Source organism: Solanum dulcamara, chromosome 3 (assembly GCF_947179165.1).
Source record: "Solanum dulcamara chromosome 3, daSolDulc1.2, whole genome shotgun sequence".
Classification (NCBI taxonomy): Eukaryota; Viridiplantae; Streptophyta; class Magnoliopsida; order Solanales; family Solanaceae; genus Solanum; species Solanum dulcamara.
In genome coordinates this window covers 19468333-19489009 of record NC_077239.1, presented here as the reverse complement: position 1 = coordinate 19489009, position 20677 = coordinate 19468333, and the positions used below count along the sequence as shown (strand labels likewise).

The 20677-nt window shown below is 37.5% G+C and overlaps 1 protein-coding gene and 1 pseudogene across 1 annotated transcript in view; both read right to left on the bottom strand.

Moving 5' to 3' along the window:
• Window positions 1–11706, bottom strand: part of LOC129883500 (protein Ycf2-like) — a 35160-nt gene extending 23454 nt beyond the window's left edge. Inside the window, exon 1 of the mRNA XM_055958150.1 lies at window positions 11597–11706. Coding sequence (XP_055814125.1) covers window positions 11597–11706 — 110 coding nt within the window. The remainder of the gene's footprint in view (window positions 1–11596) is intronic.
• LOC129883807 (5S ribosomal RNA) lies at window positions 10891–11009 on the bottom strand (annotated as a pseudogene).
• Window positions 11707–20677: the final 8971 nt, after the last annotated feature.

Here is a 20677-nt window from a genome sequence, read left to right as displayed (position 1 = left end):
AACTCAACTGATTCGGAGTACTATCAAGACCTAAATGGGAGTTTCTCTTAACCGACAACCATCACCTATGAGCTGGTGATAGTACAACAATCAGACGTTGTTGCCATGTCCGTCCATACCTTGCCAAGGAATGAATACCTCCCTAATCATGTATACCATCGATTAGTCAAGTCCTATCATTTCAAGACAGTAAAATAAGAAACATCCGACTTTAACGGTTCGATCCCATGGGAAGCATCCGACTTTAACGGTTTCATCCCTACCTACGTTGGCGGCATAGTTTCTAGGGTTCGAGTATAGACTATACTCTTGCCCGCTTTGGTGCTTGATACTCCTCCCATGACTCTATGCTCATAAGACTCCCTCCAATCATATCAAACAAGCCCTCACGGGTAGTCTCATGTGGAACATTTCCCACTCATCAACTCTACGCTCATTCTTAACTCAATTTGAGTCATAATAGCAAGTCTCATTTAGGACCTTGTCCACTCATCAATTCTATCCTCCAATTAACTCAAGCAACTCATATCGACAAGTCTCATTACAACCTTGTCAACTCATTACTCTACTATGATCAAATCTCTCTCAATCACACTATCCGACCAATCTCAATCATATCTTTCAAGAGAAATTTAAAAGCACATTTATAACAACATATAGATATAACCAATCATTTACTCTATCCGTTTGAGAAATCTTTGAGACTCATCACAACTCTAGACTTTAAAATCAACACTTTATAATAAGCAACACATCTTAAGAAATTAACATCTTTTATCAAGATCCACATAATTAGAACGATCAACAACACATATTTAACAACTCATCTTCATCAACTTATACTCACATCAAGGCTCATTTTAGGAACTTCTTAGCTCAACAACATCGACACACATAGAATCAAATAAGTAGGGGACGAAGTTCATACAAGCATAAACCATACCAAGAAGCTCTACTTTTATGAACATCTAACCTCAAAGCAAGAGTAGGGCACATGAGTGGACTCGACCCATGTTTTAGATAGCCTTACATACCTTAGTGAGGACTTGAAGAAAACCTTGTGGTTGGGTCTTTAATTGAGGACTCAAGTCTTGAAGCTATTGGACTCCTTTTTGTTGGAAATGGAGACGAAGAAGAAAAGAGAGAGAAGCTAAGGCTTTTTAGAGAGAGGGTGAGGCTGCAAAATGTGTTCCCAAAAGACCAAGGGTAACATATAAATAATTGGGTAAGTTCCCAAATTGCCCCTCCTCAAAAGTTCTAAAAATAGGCTAAAAACGCACCTGGCGCGATAGTGGCGCATCGTGCCATTGCAGCGCTAGGCTGAATACGCCTAAAACCTGCACACCTCGTAATGGCACGCCGCTCCAGAGACCTTACTACTGAGGCATGTTTCTGGCGCAATAGTGGCGCGTCGCGCCCTTACAGTTCTGGAAATTTGGCCTGAAAAACCCTGCACAACTTTTAGTGGTGCATCGCGCCTAGGACCAAACTACTGAGGCATGTTTCTGGCGTGATAGTGGTGCGTCGCGCCCTTACAGCGCCAAGGCCATTTCCCCAGCAATTGCAACCCAGGCCAAAATGAAATTCCTGCCGTGCTAGCTCATCTTAGGAACGTCATATCTTTTGACTCCGAACTCCAAAATTTACGTTCTTAGTGGCGTTGGAAAGAAGACTCGATGAACTTTAATTTGATAGGTTGTGGTCCACCCAGATTGATGTCCTTCAAAAGATAGGGTCATTAAAAGTTGACCCTTATACGAACTCATCCTAAACTTAGCCACGACGGATCTTTCGGACTTAGCTCGGTCCTAGGTGTCCATGGTGACCCTGTATCACCCCTAACACTGCTTAGTGCCTCAGAGACTCGTCTTAACTCACGAATATACTTTGAGATACTTGGGTTTGACCCCTCCCACACACAAGAAGGGTCCGAATCTTTGGAAAAATTTTGAGGGGTGTTACACAAGGTTGATTCTAAGAAAATAGAGGCAGTCAAAAATTAGCCTAGACCATTATCTCCTTTAGACATTAGGAGCTTCTTAGGTCTAGCCGGGTACTATAAAAGGTTCGTCAAAGGCTTTTCTTCCATTTCATCTCCTGTGACAAAATTGACCCAAAAGAAATCCAAATTCATATGGACAGATGAGTGTGAGAAGAGTTTCCAGACCTTAAAAGATCGACTTACCTCTGCTCCTATTTTGACTCTCCCAGAAGGATTATAAGGGTTTGTAGTTTATTGTGATGCTTCAAAGATTGGTTTAGGTTGTGTCTTAATGCAAAAAAAGCAAGGTAATAGCCTATGCTTCTAGGTAATTAAAGGTGCATGAGCGCAACTACCCTACCCATGACCTTGAATTGGCGGCCGTTGTTTTTGCTCTAAAGATTTGGAGGCATTACCTCTATGGGGTGCATGTGGATGTGTATACTGATCATAAGAGTCTTCAGTATGTGTTCACCCAAAAGGACCTTAATCTAAGGCAAAGAAGGTGGCTAAAACTCCTTAAGGACTATGACATGAGTGTGCACTATCATCCGGGTAAAGCCAATGTGATTGCTGATGCACTTAGTAGAGTGTCTATGGGGAGTGTGGCCCATGTGAATGAAAGGAAGAGGGAGTTGGTGAAAGATGTTCACCGATTGTCTAGATTAGGGGTGAAATTGGGTAGTACTAATGATGGGGGTATGGTTGTTCAAAATAGGTCTGAATCCTCTTTGGTGGTGGATGTTAAAACAAAGCAAGATCTTGACCCAAAGTTTATTGAGTTAAAGAAGTTGGTAAAGGAAAAGAAGATAGAGGTCTTTTCCCAAGGGGGAGATGGGGTTCTATACTACCAAGGTCGGATATGTGTTCCAGATGTTGATGACCTAAGGAGTTTGATCTTGATGGAGGCTCATAATTCTAGATACTCCATTCATCTCAGTTCAACGAAAATGTATCGAGACTTAAAGGAGTTGTATTGGTGGGGTGGCATGAAGAAGGACATAGCAAGGTTTGTATCCGAATATACAAATTGCCAACAAGTGAAGGCCGAACATCAAAGACCGGGTGGCCTAGCCCAAGACGTTGAAATCCCTACTTGGAAGTGGGAAGATGTGAATATGGATTTTATAGTGGGTTTGCCTCATACCCAGAAGCTTCATGACTCGATTTGGGTAATTATTGATAGAATGACTAAGTCAACTCACTTCCTACCGATTAAAACTTCCTATAGTGCTGAAGACTATGCTAAGTTGTATATTCGGGAGTTGGTGAGGTTGCATGGTGTGCCGTTATCCATTATTTCGGATTGTGGTACCCAATTCACTTCTTACTTCTAGAGATTATTTCAAAAAGGCCTCGGTACTAAGGTAAAGTTGAGCACAACATTCCATCCTCAAATGAATGGGCAAGCTGAAAGAACGATTCAAATACTAGAGGATATGTTAAGGGCTTGTGTGTTGGAGTTTAAAGGGAATTGGGATGATCATCTACCTCTCATCGAGTTTGCCTATAATAATAGTTACCACTCAAGTATTGAGATGGCGCCATTTGAGGCTTTGTATGGGAGCGATGTAGATCACCAGTTAGTTGGTTTTAAGTAGGCGAGATGACCTTGTTGGGCCCCGATTTGGTACTTGATACTTTAGAGAAGGTGAAGATCATTAGAGAAAGGTTGAAGACGGCTCAAAGTCGTCAAAAGTCCTATTCTGACACTAGAAGAAGGGATCTTGAGTTTAATGTGGACGATTGGGTGTATCTAAAGGTTTCACCCATGAAAGATGTGATTCGATTTGGTAAGAAAGGGAAATTGAGCCCTAGATATGTAGGGCCTTATAGAATCGTGAGACGTGTTGGTAAGGTTGCATATGAGTTGGAATTACCATTGGAAATGACCATGGTTCATCCGGTGTTTCACGTGTCTATGTTGAAAAAACATGTGGGTGATCCTAGTTCCATTGTACCTATGGGAGTAGTGAATATTGAAGAAAACTTGACCTATGAAGAAGTTCCTGTGGAAATTTTGGACCGGCAAGTTAAGAGATTGAGGAACAAAGAAGTTGCATCTGTTAAAGTCCCTTGGAGGAATCAACAAAGAGAAAGTGCAACATGGGAAGCGGAAGCGGATATGATTAAGAGATACCCTTATCTTTTCCCCTCTACCCAAACCTAAGGTATTAAGTTGCCCTTGCTCAATTACTTGAAATCTTTACATCTCAACTTTTCTTGTCATATGCTTGCAAAATTATGAAATATATTTTAAACGATATTTTAAATTACACTGTTGCATTAATGATAGGTTGTTTGTTAACACTCTACTCTACTCAAGCTAAGTCTTTTCTCATTCGAGGACAAATGTTCCCAAGGGGGAGATAATGTAACATCCCCTAAAAACGTTGTATACGATGTTTCAATTTTTGCCTAAATATGATACAGCCTCTGTATTTTGGTCATAACGCTTCATAGGAATATCCAAATTGAGTGATTCAAATTTCTGAGTAACCAAAATATCATTACCTACAACTTTTATGAATACTATATTTTAAGATTCGGAGGTTAAGTAGGTCAAATAAATTAATATTTGTAAGGTAGGATGCTGTGACGGAAATGAGTATTTATAGATGAAAAATCATATCTCACTGTAGGTTTATCCAAATTGGTTGATTCTTGAACGATATGAAACTAGACTTCCATATATACAATTCTTATTAAGACACCAAATCCTAATAAGGAATTTATCTTATTCAACCGCAGCTGCCAAAAAGAGTATTCTGTCAAAGATAACTCATTTCACCTACCATAGAAAGATCTAGATACATTTGACATCACTAATGACATAAATTGTCCTCCATTTAATATCATCCATAACATCAATATATTCTACTAAATTTTCAGATTTTTATTTATAATTATTTTATTTATTGTTAGGTCCCTCTTTCCCACCTATAAATACCCACCTTATTTCCTTATTTTATTCATCAAGCTTTCTCAAGCAAATCTTCTCTCTATACACTTCTTTACACATTCTCAAATATAGTTTTAGTTCTTAGTAGTGAAGAAAATACTATTCCGGTGATTCATATACTCCGAGTAGTACACAAAACGTTTCGGCGAGGAGAAAAGCTAGGACTCAAGAGTGTTCATTAAGTCTTTCGGTACCAACTAAAGCTTCGGTTTCCAGGTATGTAAGGCTTCAATGAGAGTATTCCTTCCACTCTCATATCTAAATTATTTTGATTATATGATAAATTATATTATTTTTTTAAGATCTACTCTAAGTTATATGGGTTCTTCCACCCATGTAGTCCAAAAACTCTTTCAATTAAGTCTCTTGATTTCAAGTAATATTTTCTTATGATAATTCTTATTTTTACTTAATAGTATGAATCATGGTTAAACTAATGATTATTGGTCTATTTTGATGCGACATAATTTCATATGTATGAATTGATGGTTTGCAAGTAATTCCTCTATTTATCTATTTAAAGATTCTTGAAATTCATGGTGAGTTGTTTAAAGCATGATTTTTAATTAATGGATTTTAAAATATTTATGTATATTTATATACATACATATTTCCAAGTTGAAGTAATTTGAACCCACCTAGTTTTATTATGTTTTTAATAAAGTTTGACTTGAAAGCTTTGACTCCAAATAAATATTTATGAAAGCAATATCTATGATCTAAAAGGGAGTTTTATGAAATGAAAGAATGATGAAATGATATGAATGATGGATTCTTTATGCAATAAGGACAATTCTTGCATATTTGAATTATCAAATGTTTTAATGAGCTATTCTATCGAATATGATGTTTGAATTCTCAAGTTATATGCTATGAATATTTTGAATTATTAAACTATTCTGTAGGATTGACTTAGCACCGAATGAGGGATTGAGGTGGGATTCGGTAAGGAAATCCTAGTAGCAACCCCTTGTCTCATTAACTATGTGCCAACATATGAGCTCTTGTAGGCTTAGGCTAATGGATCCATAAATAGCCCTTAAAGTTAAAGTTAAAGAAATGAATGAAGTTGATGGAGTTCTACCTGGCAAGTAGTCTCCCCGGCCAACATAGGGGGTTATGTTGGTTTCCATGTAATAGCTCGCATGGTCTTAAATGTCGGTTATGGTTAATTTCCCACAAAATGATTGTTTTAAAGGATATATATATATATGATTTATTATGCATACATTAAATTATGTTCCATATTACATAAATGTTTTAATGTTTCCTCAATGTTCATGCATCCTTACATACTTAGTACATTCAAAGTACTAACGCATACTCTTTTGCCTACATGATATCACCATGTAGGGATCAGTGCTCCTCCTCGTTCTCCTCCACGTGGCTAGTTGAGACTTCGTTTGAAGACTACTTTTGGTGAGTTCCCATGTTCAGGGAATAATACTCCTTTATATTTCTAACTTATGATATGTTAAGACGTTTTACTATGAAATTTCTTCTATTATGATTGAGGGTGAGGTAGGGACTTGTCTTAGCCCCGTTAAATCAAATAATTAGAGGTATTGTTGGACATATGTAAGTTGAAGATTTATTATGATTTCCGCTTGTTTATTTATCATCATTACCTATGAAAGACTAAAAGAATGCTAAGAGGCTTGTTTGAGGTACTTTTGGGTTCCTCATTCGCCATGTCATGTCTAGGCCCTAGGCTTGGGTCGTGACAATACCATACTAAAAAGAATATTCTTATAGAAATAGAACAAAAAATAAAGAGCTTCGAGCCAATAAAGACTGAAAAGATTGACTCAAGAACCAATTTCATTCTGAGCTCCATTGTATAATTCGGACCTAACCTTAAGTAAGAAGTGATGGAAACGACAGAACTTGTTAATGCAAAAGATTCTATTAAAAAGGGAATCTTAATGATTCACTGGTCGGGATGGCAGAACGAACCAGAGATTAATTCATGTATTCTGAGATCTGAGAAGGCACGAGTTAACCCTACAAATAAAATAGGGATTTTAAGAGTAAATATTCGCCCACGAAAACTTTTTTTATTGCAAAATTTAGGACAATACAATAAAGGACTATATAAGGATTTAGCATAATAATACATTTTTTTATTTCTATTTAGTATTTAGAAAACTACAAAGTTTAGTTATTTATTCAAACAAGATATACAAATTACTAATAGATTTAATGAAATCTCAAAGAAGCCCACGTTCAAGGTATTACTCAGTAAATACATATATTGTAACTTAAGATTGACTATTCTATCTTAATTCAAATTGAATTTTTTTGAATACTTTTATTTGTGAGGAGATGGATGAGAAGAAACTCTGACGTTCGGTTCTGTAGTAGAGATGGAATTCATAACCAACAATCAACAATATCCCCAAAAGAACCAGATTTCGTAAACATAGAGGAAGAATGAAGGGAATATCTTATCGAGGTAATCGTATTGCTTTCGGTAAATATTCTCTTCAGGCACTTGAACCTTCTTGGATTACATCTCGACAAATAGAAGAAGGCAGACGGGCAATGACACTAAATGCACGTTATGGTGGAAAAATATGATACGTATATTTCCAGACAAACTAGTTATATTAAGACCCGCAGAAATACGTATGGGTTCAGGAAAAGGATCCCCTGAATATTGGGTAGTTGTTAAATCAGGGTGAATACTTTATGAAATGGGTGGATGTCACGACCCAACCCCGTAGGTCGTGACTGATGCCCGAGTTGGGCACCCATACGTACCCTTAGCCCAAATTAGCACACTATCCGAGTAACATAGGTAATGATCAGAAGGGATCTCTAAACAGATCACAGAAACATATATAGCGCACGAGGGTCGATAGGCTATCGCGAAACATACAAAACCCAAAACCATATATACAAAACCCATAACATAACTCTGTCTACAGACCTCTACAAATGATAACATAGTCATATAACAGGACAGGTCCCCGTCGTACCCTTGACCAACACATCTAAATATACAAAGATAAAGTCAGTACCAAAATACAAGCTCCGAACAAGGGAGCACTGTCAACGATGCAACAAATGTCCTAAACAGATAGATCAACAAATCAAACTTCGGTACCTGCGGGCATGTAACGCAGACCCCGAAGAAAGAGGGTAAGTACAAAAAATGTACCGAATATGTAAAGCATGAACTGTAATAAATAAAATCATAATCTGAATAGTATGTGCAGAAAAGAAAATAAATGTTCAAAATTTCAAAATACTTATCATAATCACAAATAATATATGCAAAGACATATGCCATATTCGGCCCCATTATGGGACTCGGTGAACAAAACGTGGTCTCCCTGCCATCATCGGCGCCACGGCACAACATAACACCAGAGTAGAGAATATCTCCGTAACAAATCATATCATATCAGATGGCCATATCAAATCATATCACATCATATCAAATCATATCATATCATATCCCAAATATATGTGTACATGGCACAACATAACTCCATGGCATAACATACACCACCCCATGTACATGTCATACCTGCCCCCTTACGTCGGGACATGGTGAACAATGCAGAGAAATACGCATAAAAACATATCCTGGCCCAGGCTCAGTGAAAGAGTGGTTACAGTATACACGAGTAGAGTAGTGAGAACTAAATACAATTTAAAATTTAAAATATTTATACAGAATCGATAGCATGGTTTCGATAACCAATCATATATAAAAAGACTTGAATAATGATAATAGTGCAAGTCTTTCCAATATCACGATAGTCTATGTAAAAAAATAGTTTTATGAAATTGTTTCCATATTTCAAAATATAATGGAACATACGGAATAATTAGTCGTATAATATTTGGAAAAGTAGCAAATAGTTTCTTTCAAATTCTACCTAACGTAAGCCTAACGGAATAACAAAGAAAAATTCGGAATAGTGGGGCCCACCTCGGTCAAATAAGGTGATGTATACAAATTACGTGCGTTAAACTTCATAACGTTATTTATAAGATTTTCAAGGTAGTCGGTTTCTATTTGTCCAAATTCTAGAAGTTTAGACAATTTCTTCAAAAATATGCATAAATACCTAATTCAATTCTATTGAATAAAAAAAAGGGGTAATTTTGAGAGTCGATTCCGAAGAGTAGAGTCATCCCCGAGGCTTGTATCCAAACCTATTACACCTAGGACATGCCAAGAGAAGAAAAGGTAAAGCTTTACATACCTTATTGGCCTTTTATGCTTGTCCAAATTCAATTCCCGTTTCCTCCAAAATCTACAATTGGTCACATTTATCAATTACTATTCATAAAACTTTAAGAATTCAATTTTACCAATACTTGTCTACAAACATTTCGGCAACATCTACCCTATATATATGACAACCCCGAGATTTCAACTCGGACACAATATCAACAACCAAGCCAAAAACAACACCAATACTATCAATAATCAATTTAAAATGCACCATAACATAAATTGGTTACTTTTCCAACTAGTGCAACAATTTTCAACCCAACTTTGCATTTCCAAATAAATATGAATCTTTCATGTTCATAATTAATTTCAACTCATTCCAACATAAGTGAAAAGTATTCCAAGTAAGCTATCCAATATTCATCAATTCCATATTTCACCAAAAAATTCCATAAATGCAACAAAACTATTATAATTCATTTTCTTCTTTCAACTTCATAATCAACATCAACAATCCACACTTTTAACAACTTTACCTCCATAATATTATAAAATCATACTAAAAATACATAACTCTCTACAATCCATTTCAATACCAACTTAATCCATTTAAGCTTCACTTATATTCCAAGAATCACGACAACAATTAACAAACTATACAAACTTAATTTTTTTCCATTTCATCACCTAACCCATATTTCCAACTTCAAATAAATTCATTCAACTTTCCATTCCAACATAATTTTTTTAACCATAACTACTACTCCATAACTACTACTAAAATACTACACAAAAATTTGATTCATCTTCCCTCCACAATCTTCATATACATGGATTTATACATATGTAAAACCCACCATGCAAACTCCCATATTTCCATAAATTCTACACATCTCTACATACTACAACATAAACAACCTTCATAACATAATAAAAATGAATTAATTCTTACCTTTTTTCTTCTAACCTCTTCACTCCAAAATCAATTAAACAAGCCTCCAATCTTCCAAAATAACCCACCATGTTATAGAGGACCCTTAAATTAGTGGAAATACTAGAAGAAAATATTTTTGGTAGCAAGATTTCAAGGACCAATTTTTTTCCCCCTTGGCCGATTTTCTTCCTTTTTTTTCTCTTGTTTCTTTTGTTCTTCACTCCTCTCAATTAGTCTTGAAAGCTCTAGGAACTTATGACTAAGTACCCTTTTATGTCATTCATCACTTGGATGAAAGACTTGGGCTTGGATCCTTGTCATGGACCATGGCAAGGTTGGGCCAATTTTTTTTTTTGTTCCATTTCCTTTCAAGCCCAATCACTTAGCCCATATATTTTCATAAAACTACATATTGTGAAATTCTAATTTTTTTCCCTTAGCCTTTTCCAATATTCCCATCATGAAATTCCAATTTTGACCTCGACCTTTTCTAATATTTTCATCACCAAATTCCAATTTTGCCCTCAACCTTTTCTAGTATTTCCACCTCCAAAATTTTCATATCCGACTTACATATCAAACAAGATCAAAACATAACATTACCCTTAACTTGTTACAATTATCCCGAAATGTCCAAATGGGAAAAAATATGGGATATAACATTCTCCCCCCTTTTGAACATTCGTCCTCGAATGTCGAGCCAAAAATTTTCCTCAAGATTTCATACCGACAATATGGAGAGTTTCTCTGTTTCTTTGCAATAACATATATATACTTTCATCGACCAATCAATATCAGAGTTCCAAAGGTTGCGGTCACCAATTTTATTTTCTCTTTCACTTCCAGGAGGTCACCCATCCTAATACTACTTTCGTCCAAGCACGCCTAACTTCGGAGTTCTGATGGAATCCGGTGCGTTAGTGCTGGTATGACTGTATTAATCCCTTAAGGTCTCCACCAAGGGTTCCTCACACGGTCGCAGATACCGCGGCTTCTATCTGTTTATTACTAACCTCGAGATCCATCCATCTCTTATGGAGTCTCATTTGGGGTTTTAAGCGTTCCCATTTACGTATGATAGTGTCAGTTGATTTGTTTCTCTTACGCTCGTATTTCTCTTGTCCAGTTTCCCCCTTTAGGATGTACCCATGTCATCCTTTATTTATTTTTAACTATTCACGTGCAAATAATTCTATTCCAATGTATTTAGCATGCCTCACCATGTCTACACCCTCTGTTAGATCACCCCTACTTTAGGTTGTTCCTAAAAGAAATCTTAGTACAATTATGGGGTGCTTAGAATTCTCGATAAATAGTACACACTCTAGTCCAAGTACTGGTACTCAAGTTATATAAATAATATAGTAGTTTAGCAAAACCCATATTCCATTCATCCCAATTTTTTTATCAGCCACCAACAGAGAAATATATGATAATGTAAATCTTAGATTTATAAGTGCACATATAGTTTAGGAAAAGGTGAATAGTATACCTGTGTTCACGTCTGGTGACGCCTCATGATCTTACCGGGCAGCCAAAGCATAAGTGCGGTTCGAAGGACCGCTAGAACCAGAGACTCCGCCATGGCCTCTACCGCGGCCTGCTGGTGTAGGTACACCCTGCCCCGTGGGGCGCATAGCTACCGAAGAGGATGATGACCCAGCAACTGATCTAGTAGGCCATGTTGGCCGGCTAACCCACCCTTATACGGGCAATCTCTCATCACATGGCATTGACTTCCACAAGAAAAACAAGCCCCTGTAGCACGATAGCACTCTCCCAGATGGTATTTGCCACAATAAGAACATTGATGCCTAGGTGGTCTCATCTGACCAAAACCTCTATCTAGCTGCGAATTGGAAACCCTAAGGCTTGAACCTTCTCCCGAATATCTGGTGCCACCTGATCTGTAGTCTACCAACTGCGGAGGCATACTCCATGTTGGCTGGGTGGATTGTCTGCTACTTTGCTGCTGGTATGGTCTGCCCTGGAGCTCTCCAGAATACGTAACTGATCTGGCCTTCTTGGGCTGACTCCCTCTAAAGTCTCGGTCAGACTGGTGTCCTCTATATCTATCCTCCATGCCCTGAGCATATGCCTGAATATGGGCGATGTCCATTCCTGGCTGGGCAGCCATCACCAAACAACTATCAACCAAATACCGATCTAGGCTTATCACATATATGTGCATCCTGTCTGTCATGTCATCTACCAAAGCAGGTGCATGTCGGGCCAATAAGTCAAACTCTAAACTATACTCACGAACACTGCGGCCTCGCTGCCTCAATAGTAAAAATCTATCTGCTCTGGCTCTCCGTATCTTAGAAGGTAGGAAATGACTGAGAAAAGCCTCTGTAAACTTATCCCATATTGCTGGAGAAGCTAGTCTACCCCTGGACAACTCCCAAGACTCATACAAGTTAGCAGCTACCTTGTGCAGTCTATACAAAGCCAACTTAACCGAATCTGTTGCAGAAGCTTTAATCAGACGTAAAGTGCGCTACATCTCCCTAATGAACTCCTGGGGGTCCTCCTCGGGCTTTTTACCGAAGAACTCTGGAGGGTTACAAGTCAGAAACTCACAAGCCCTCAAACTATCATGCTTGTGTACTTGATCTCTTCCCAAACCGCGTCTGTGTTCCTGGCCTGCCACCAACCTGGTCAACAACTGGAACGCATCCTGTATAGCCCTGCCCTCGGCTCCTAGCTTTGGAGCTATAGGCTCAGGTGCTGAGGCTCAGAAAACAGGCGGTGAAGCCGCCCTCTGATCTGCAATTGAGGTTGCCCTAATCCCTTCTGATACTGGTGGCGTCGCAGAGCTGGCTGTCGGGGGAACAGTCCCCGGCTCAGGCTGGGATCGAGCCCTAGTAACTCTGTGGACCTGACTAGCCTTACCTGGCGCTGCTGATTTGCTCTTTTGAGCAGCCGTCGCTTTCTTCAGAGGCATCACTCGAAACATAACAATTTGTTTCATTAGGGAAAAATTAATCTAATAATACGGCTCTATCGCACGATCTAAGACAAAAAGAAAAAGTAATATCCTAAATGCCCTGTATCCTCCTACTTATAGATATGGTGCCCAACACACCAATAAACAGGACTCTACTAGATACGATCTGTAGACATTCCGAGGACCAAACTACTGTGATACCACTTTTGTCACGACCCAACACCGTAGGTTGTGACTGATGCCCGAGTTGGGTACCCATATGTACCCTTAGCCCAAATTAGCACACTATTCGAGTAACATAGGTAATGATCAGAAGGGATCTCTAAATAGATCACAGAAATATATATAGCGCACGAGGGTCGATAGGCTATCGCGAAACATACAAAATCCAAAACCATATATACAAAACCCACAACATAACTCTGTCTACAGACCTCTAAGGATGATAACATAGTCATATAATAGGACAGGGCCCCATCATACCTCTGACCAACATATCCAAATATACAGAGATAAAGTCAGTACCAAAATACAAGCTCCGAACAAGGGAGCACTGTCAACGATGCAACAAATGTCTTAAACAGGTGGATCAGCAAATCGAACTTTGGTACCTGCGGGCATGTAATGCAGCCCCAAAGAAAGGGGGGTCAGTATGAAAAATGTACTGAATATGTAAAGCATGAACTGTAATAAATAAAATCATAATCTGAATAGTATGTGCAGAAAACAAAATAAATGTTCAGAATTTCAAAATACTTATCATAATCACAAATAATATATGCAAAGACATATGTCATATCCGGCCCCATTATGGGACTCGATGAACAAAACGTGGTCGCCCTCCCATCATCGGCCCCATTATGGGACTCGGTAAAATGCACCATAACATAAATTGGTTACTTTTCCAACTAGTGCAACAATTTTCAACCCAACTTTGCATTTTCAAATAAATATGAATATTTCATGTTCATAATTAATTTCAACTCATTCCAACATAAGTGAAAAGTATTTCAAGTAAGATATCCAATATTCATCAATTCCATATTTCACCCAAAAATTCCATAAATGCAACAAAACTATTATAATTCATTTTCTTCTTTCAACTTCATAATCAACATCAACAATCCACAATTTTAACAACTTCACCTCCATAATATTATAAAATCATACTAAAAATACATAATTCTATACAATCCATTTCAATACCAACTTAATCCATTTAAGCTCCACTTATATTCCAAGAATCACGACAACAATTAACAAACTACACAAACTTAGTTTTTTTTCCATTTCATCACCTAACCCATATTTCCAACTTTAAATAAATTCATTCAACTTTCCATTCCAACATAATTTTTTTTACCATAACTACTACTCCATAACTACTACTAAAATACTACACTAAAATTTGATTCATCTTGCCTCCACAATCTTCATATACATGGATTTATACATATGTAAAACCCACCATGCAAACTCCCATATTTCCATAAATTCTACACATCTCTACATACTACAACATAAACAACCTTCATAACATAATAAAAATGAATTAATTCTTACCTTTTTTCTTCTAACTTCTTCACTCCAAAATCAATTAAACAAGCCTCCAATCTTCCAAAATAACCCACCATGTTATAGAGGACCCTTAAATTAGTGGAAATACTAGAAGAAAATATTTTTGGGAGCAAGATTTCAAGGACCAATTTTTTTTCCCCCTTTGGCCGATTTTCTTCTTTTTTTTTCTCTTGTTTCTTTTGTTCTTCACTCCTCTCAATTAGTCTTGTAAGCTCTAGGAACTTATGACTAAGTACCCTTTTATGTCATTCATCACTTGGATGAAAGACTTGGGCTTGGATCCTTGTCATGGACCATGGCAAGGTTGGGCCTATCTTCTTTATTTTTTTTTGTTCCATTTCCTTTCAAGCCCAATCACTTAGCCCATATGTTTTCATAAAACTACATATTGTGAAATTCTAATTTTTTCCCTTAGCCTTTTCAAATATTCCCATCATGAAATTCCAATTTTGACCTCGACCTTTTCCAATATTTTCATCACCAAATTCCAATTTTGCCCTCAACCTTTTTTAGTATTTCCACCTCCAAAATTTTCATAACCGACTTACATATCAAATAAGATCAAAAGATAACATTACCCTTAACTTGTTACAATTATCCTGAAATGTCCAAATGGGAAAAAAATACGGGACATAACAGTGGAGTGACAGAAAATATAGCCAAAAGGTCTATTTCACTAGAAGCACCCAAAATGCCTATACGAACTCAATTCATTATTTCGTAATGTAATAGAAAAAAATGTAGAAAGAACTCTTAGATATGAAACAAAATCGCATGTTTCTTACTCCATTTTCTTATTAGCAGACGAACTCTGTTCAGCCTTAGCGGTCGAGAACCACCCAACGCTCTCTCATACTCCTCATAGGTTAGCCCTGGTACCATAGAGGTCGTCGCTTCAAAGGAGGGAATATTCCAATTTGCTTCATTATCTTTTTCTTCGTTAGTGACTACTGCTTGAGACCTACCCTTTTACGAGTTACTGACGATGGGAAACATTGGCTCAGGGAGGGAAGGCGTAGTGCAGACTTTGTTAATCACGTAATCATTGTGGGAACTAAGACAAGAAAAGTTCTTTTTGCAAAGAAGCCCGTGCTTCTTTTGTTGAAATATAGACAAATGGTTTGATTCAACATTTCCTAAGAATCAACTTAGTGAAATCCCTTAGACAGTTTCATTTGATTATGAAAGAAAGGCTTTATCCCTAGCATTAAGGTCTTTATCAAGCACTCTTCTAAAGATGTCTAAAAGCCCTCATATTTAACTCGTTGCCTCATCCACATAGCATGAACCCTCTAGAAGTGCTTTCTCCTACTATGGTGGAGAAATCTAAATGTTTGGAGTGCCAGTTCTATTTTATAAGAAGTATGATAGATCATTGTGACTATGCATCGACTATTACACACTAAATAAGATAACTGTGAAGAAGAAATACCCAATTCCCTTGATCACTGATTTGTTTGAAAGATTAGGCAAGGCCAAGTTCTGTACAAAGGTATATTTGGGCATAAGATATTACCAAATGCGCATAACTGAAGGATATGAGCCCAAGACCATGTGTGTAAGAAGGTATGGAGCATTCGAACGGCTCGTGATGTCATTCGGTAAGGAACCAGCCACATTTTGCACTCTTATGAATACGATTTTCTAGCCATACCTTGATGAGTTCATGGTGGTATACTTGGATGACATAGTCATTTATAGTAATACCCCAAAGGAGCACATGGAGCATCTACGTAAAATGTTCCAACTACTCAATTTTACATCAAGAAAGAGAATTGCTCGTTTGTTAAGGAGGATGTAGACTTCTTGGGGCATGTCAAAAGCTAAAATCATGATGGACGAGGCCAAGGTGTCTTCCATAAAGGAGTGGGAGGCACCTACTTTTATGACGGAGTTACGGTCATTTTTGGGGCTCGTAAACTACTATTGTCGATTTAGAAAAGGGTATTCCGCCATTGTTGCACCTGAAGAAGAACCGTCTTCGAGAGTGGACGGAGTGCTGCCAAAGAGCCTTTGAAGTGTTGAAGGCCACCTCTATATGCCAAAATGTGGGAACTTAAGGTTCACTCTTCTAAAAGGAATGTCATGATACAAAGTAGGCTGGTTATCCGGGGCAGCAAGGCACGCGAGCATGCCATTTATGAAAGTCTTACCTATAGAGTAAGTAGATAAAGCAAGAGAGAAATCAAGCAAGTGATTGTAGGTATGCTAAGTTTATATATTATCTTATATAAGATTAGCAGATTGTTATGGAACTCGATCCTCTACTAGAGTCAGAGTTGTTTTGTAACTAGGTTCACCTACCCAATGCCAATGATACGAAGAGCTAGCATTTGTGTTGCATGTGGAAAAGCTTTCCTTTATGCGAGAAACTTCCTTCTATCTTGCAGTCTTGATGCTCAGTTCTATTCTCCCACATACCCGCTTTTGGAAGGCTAGCCGAGGGAGGGGGGAGGTGCTTTTTTAGGTTTGGTTTGCCTATATAAGAAGTGCACTTGCAGTGCTTTTAGTAACTATTTTGAAGTGCAATATATTTCTGTTCCAAGGGTATAATTGCATCTTTCTTAGGCTTAAAAACTAGGGCTTGTTGTTCATTATCAATACCTGTTTTAGAGAGATATAACCTCCTTGTCCGCCTCTCAATGTCTAGGTCTTTCCCCAACCCTCTCTTTCAATGTGGTACCTTTCACTCTACTTTGTCAACACTTTATCGCAATGCCGAAAGGTAGGATTTCAGGTCTTTTAGGAAAAGGATATCGAATGATCGATTAACCATTGAGAACATTAACCCCCAAAACAGGAATATTGTGGTGTTTTAATAGAGACATTATCCCTTCTATCTATCTTAATTATGTAATAAGAAAAGTAAGTAAAAAAATTCAACCTTTTTAAAACTCTTTTTAAAAAAGTGTGTAGGCCCCTACTTTAGTCCTCTTTTGGGGTCTTACAGGGGTGTTCCGTTAACAATGGGAAGATTAGCTCAAGTGATAGAAGGAGGTGGTAAGAGATATATCTTTGTAATATGTAATTACATAAAAAACAAAGGTTACTCTTTCCTGTCCACCAATGGGAAATGAAAGTCCTATCTTATGTTCGGACGGATAGAGCATTTAACTAAGAACGTCTGTTGGTATGATTATGATCTCAAAAGAAATGTATTTCTTTCTCTTTTGATTTAAAATTAGTAACGGACCATTGGCCATTAAGTGTCATATACATCTTCATATCTTGTATGTGGGGGAGTATACTGGCATCATCAATAGTCAACAGTTCCTTGGGTCTCAACACTTTCTTGATCAACCCTCCGATGGTTAAGAGGGTGAGTGAGATGGATTGCCTTCTTAACAGGACAATAATTAGGTAACTACGGATCATGGTCCCTATTTGCGCTTTCCCATCATTATATGATGTGGCTAGCTGTAAAGTATGCATACACAATGAGTACTATCCCTTTTTCTTATTACACCATGGCTTTTAGGTGATGATATCCTAATCACAGATAAGAGGTGGCATGGTAGTACAGGATTTTATTGGATAGGCTTGGTGTTACAACCACTTAGAAAAATCAAGAATATCCAAGAATGAAACCATCAATTTTGCTAAGATATTTTGGACCAAGGAAATGCAAATTTACCTTTCTCCAATCTCTCTTAGAGCATTAACTTCTTGTAGGAAAACTTTGGAGCTGTGTTAACTCACAATCAAGTATTCGATTTCAACATCAATTTTATAAATATTTGGGGGGCCAGATTCAGAGTTCGTTCTCATTTGATATCTACTCAATCAAAACGTTGGGAAAGACTGAAAGCAGCAGAAAGCAAACCACACATATCACATCTATTACCTCTAGAATATTGTATTAGGAGATTTAAACCTCTCAATCCTTTTTTGAAGGGAAATATAAGAAATTATCTCTATAAGGAATTAACACCTAAAGAGATACGACTCTTTCCAAATAAGTTGGTGTTTGATGGTGAGAGAGAAATCCTTGAACACACTATTTTACTTAGATGGGTGAAATAGTGGATAAAATGGGTCTCTTGGTACCATACTGTTGCAACATTAGCAGAAGTATTCATTGATCAGTTGATGGAAGTTCCTATGTGTAGTAAATTTTGGAAAAGAACAAACGTAGATCTTGATTTGATCAAGTATAGTTGAGGGTTGGTGTTCAGTGTCAGTTGTCTCCTCTATCAAAATAGTAAGAGAAAAAGAAGGATTTATCTCAGATCTTTATGTTTCACATTGGAATTTATCCTAATTTGAATTCCTCTCCAATGTTATCAAAACCCGTTGCCTTTTTATTAGAATTTTTTGCGAGAGTTGTTTCCACTATTTTAGCGATTATGATTAAGATAAAGCTCTTTAGATGTTTTTCTATTGTATAATTTTCTATTGTCCGAGTTGGAGTTAGAAATACATCAAGATTTCCTGTTCTTACTTGTACGGATTTTGGTTTTGGTATCATGGATCTTGGTTCGCACTTTATGGCATTTCCACTAGAAAAAGAATCCAGACATTTGTCGTGTACCTATTATGGAAAGTATTTGGACTCTGTGTCTTTTTCTTTCATTCTTTTATGAATTGTTGTTAGAAAGGGTAGATTGTGCAGGAAAGAATTCGGGTGGGGGAACGTCTACCTCCTCTCCCAAGCCTGATAAATGGGAAATGGCGCTAGATATACCGGATAATCAAGTTGCACCAGAATGTCTACGCTCTCATATTAAATAAGAGTTAAGATACCTCTTTAATATTGGGAAAACATGACCCTTTTTAATACTATGTTTGACAACTTTATTTCCCCCTTGGCCTTAGATGAGGCAAAGGTGGGTTTTTTCAAAAGCTCTCCTGAAAAGAATAAATGAACTTAAATTATTTCATTACAAAAGAGTGGATCACATTCCCTTTAAATTCTCCTAGAAAAAGGAGAAAGAAAGACTCCTTTCTATTATTTGGGAATATGCAGACAAATTACCCAATGAATAATAGGTTCCCACACCCCAGGCAGAGTTAGTGAGCCATGTAATAGGCAACCATTTTGCACGATTAGGGGGATACTTGAGTCAGCTTCTAGCGCCCGACAGAGTCTTGCGCCCTATCAAATTTTTGGGCCAATTCCCCCTTCGTACTACCAAAAAATAAGATTCTTGCCAAATCCGAGTTTGCTTCTACAACTATTACCAAACTAATACCTATTTTATTTAGTACTTCAAGTGCTTATGTTGAGTATAATGTTCATCCCATAGTGGATCAATTCCAACGATCCTTTCAAACTAGTACTCTTAGTAATCGAGTCTATAGCTTCTTCAATAAACTCTGGGTTTTTGATCAAGTTTTAAATGACTTTTTTCTAGTCAAATTGTTCTTATATTTTGGATATGAAGTCTTCTTCGAACTTTAAACAAAGGTGTTATTGATATATTGGGTCCTTATTGTAACTCATACACATTCCGACAATTGTCTGAGCGAATAAGTCAACTTCAAAGTGGATTTTTTATGCAAAGAGTGCGTTATGACCTGTGGCCACCTTCCTAGTGGGGGCGGCTCCTCCATTGTGGGTAAATGGAAAACTCGACTGTATGAACCCAAGGAAAGGTTGCACAGCAGTAGTAGGGGCCTTAAGTTATGAACTTTTTGTATTGCAAGTAGGAATGAAAGTGAATGAATCCCATCCCTTAGCGAGTGAAGTGCATACACCCCTTTAGAGATAGGGGCAAGCAAAAGAGCTCGTTCTTCCATTTTGAGATCTTTAGATTCGTAAGATCATACTAGAGTCCCTTTACTTTCTATTATATTAGTCAAGCACTAACGCCCTACAACTAGTATAGTATAGAAGAGAAGCCATCTTCAAAGCTTACCTAATTCAAAAAACAAGTATTATAAAAAAAGAGAAAGGTTAGGGGGCTGAGAAGCTTTTGCTTACTTCTTGTTGTCTATTTCGCAAGCCTTCACTTCCCCGTTATGTAACTTGCCTTCATTTGTTCGTCCACAAAGTTGTAAAAAGAGAGAAATGGGAGGCTATCTAGTAGAAGTTATTTTGGTTGTATGCCACGAGGTCTCTATGGACAAGGGGACAAGTG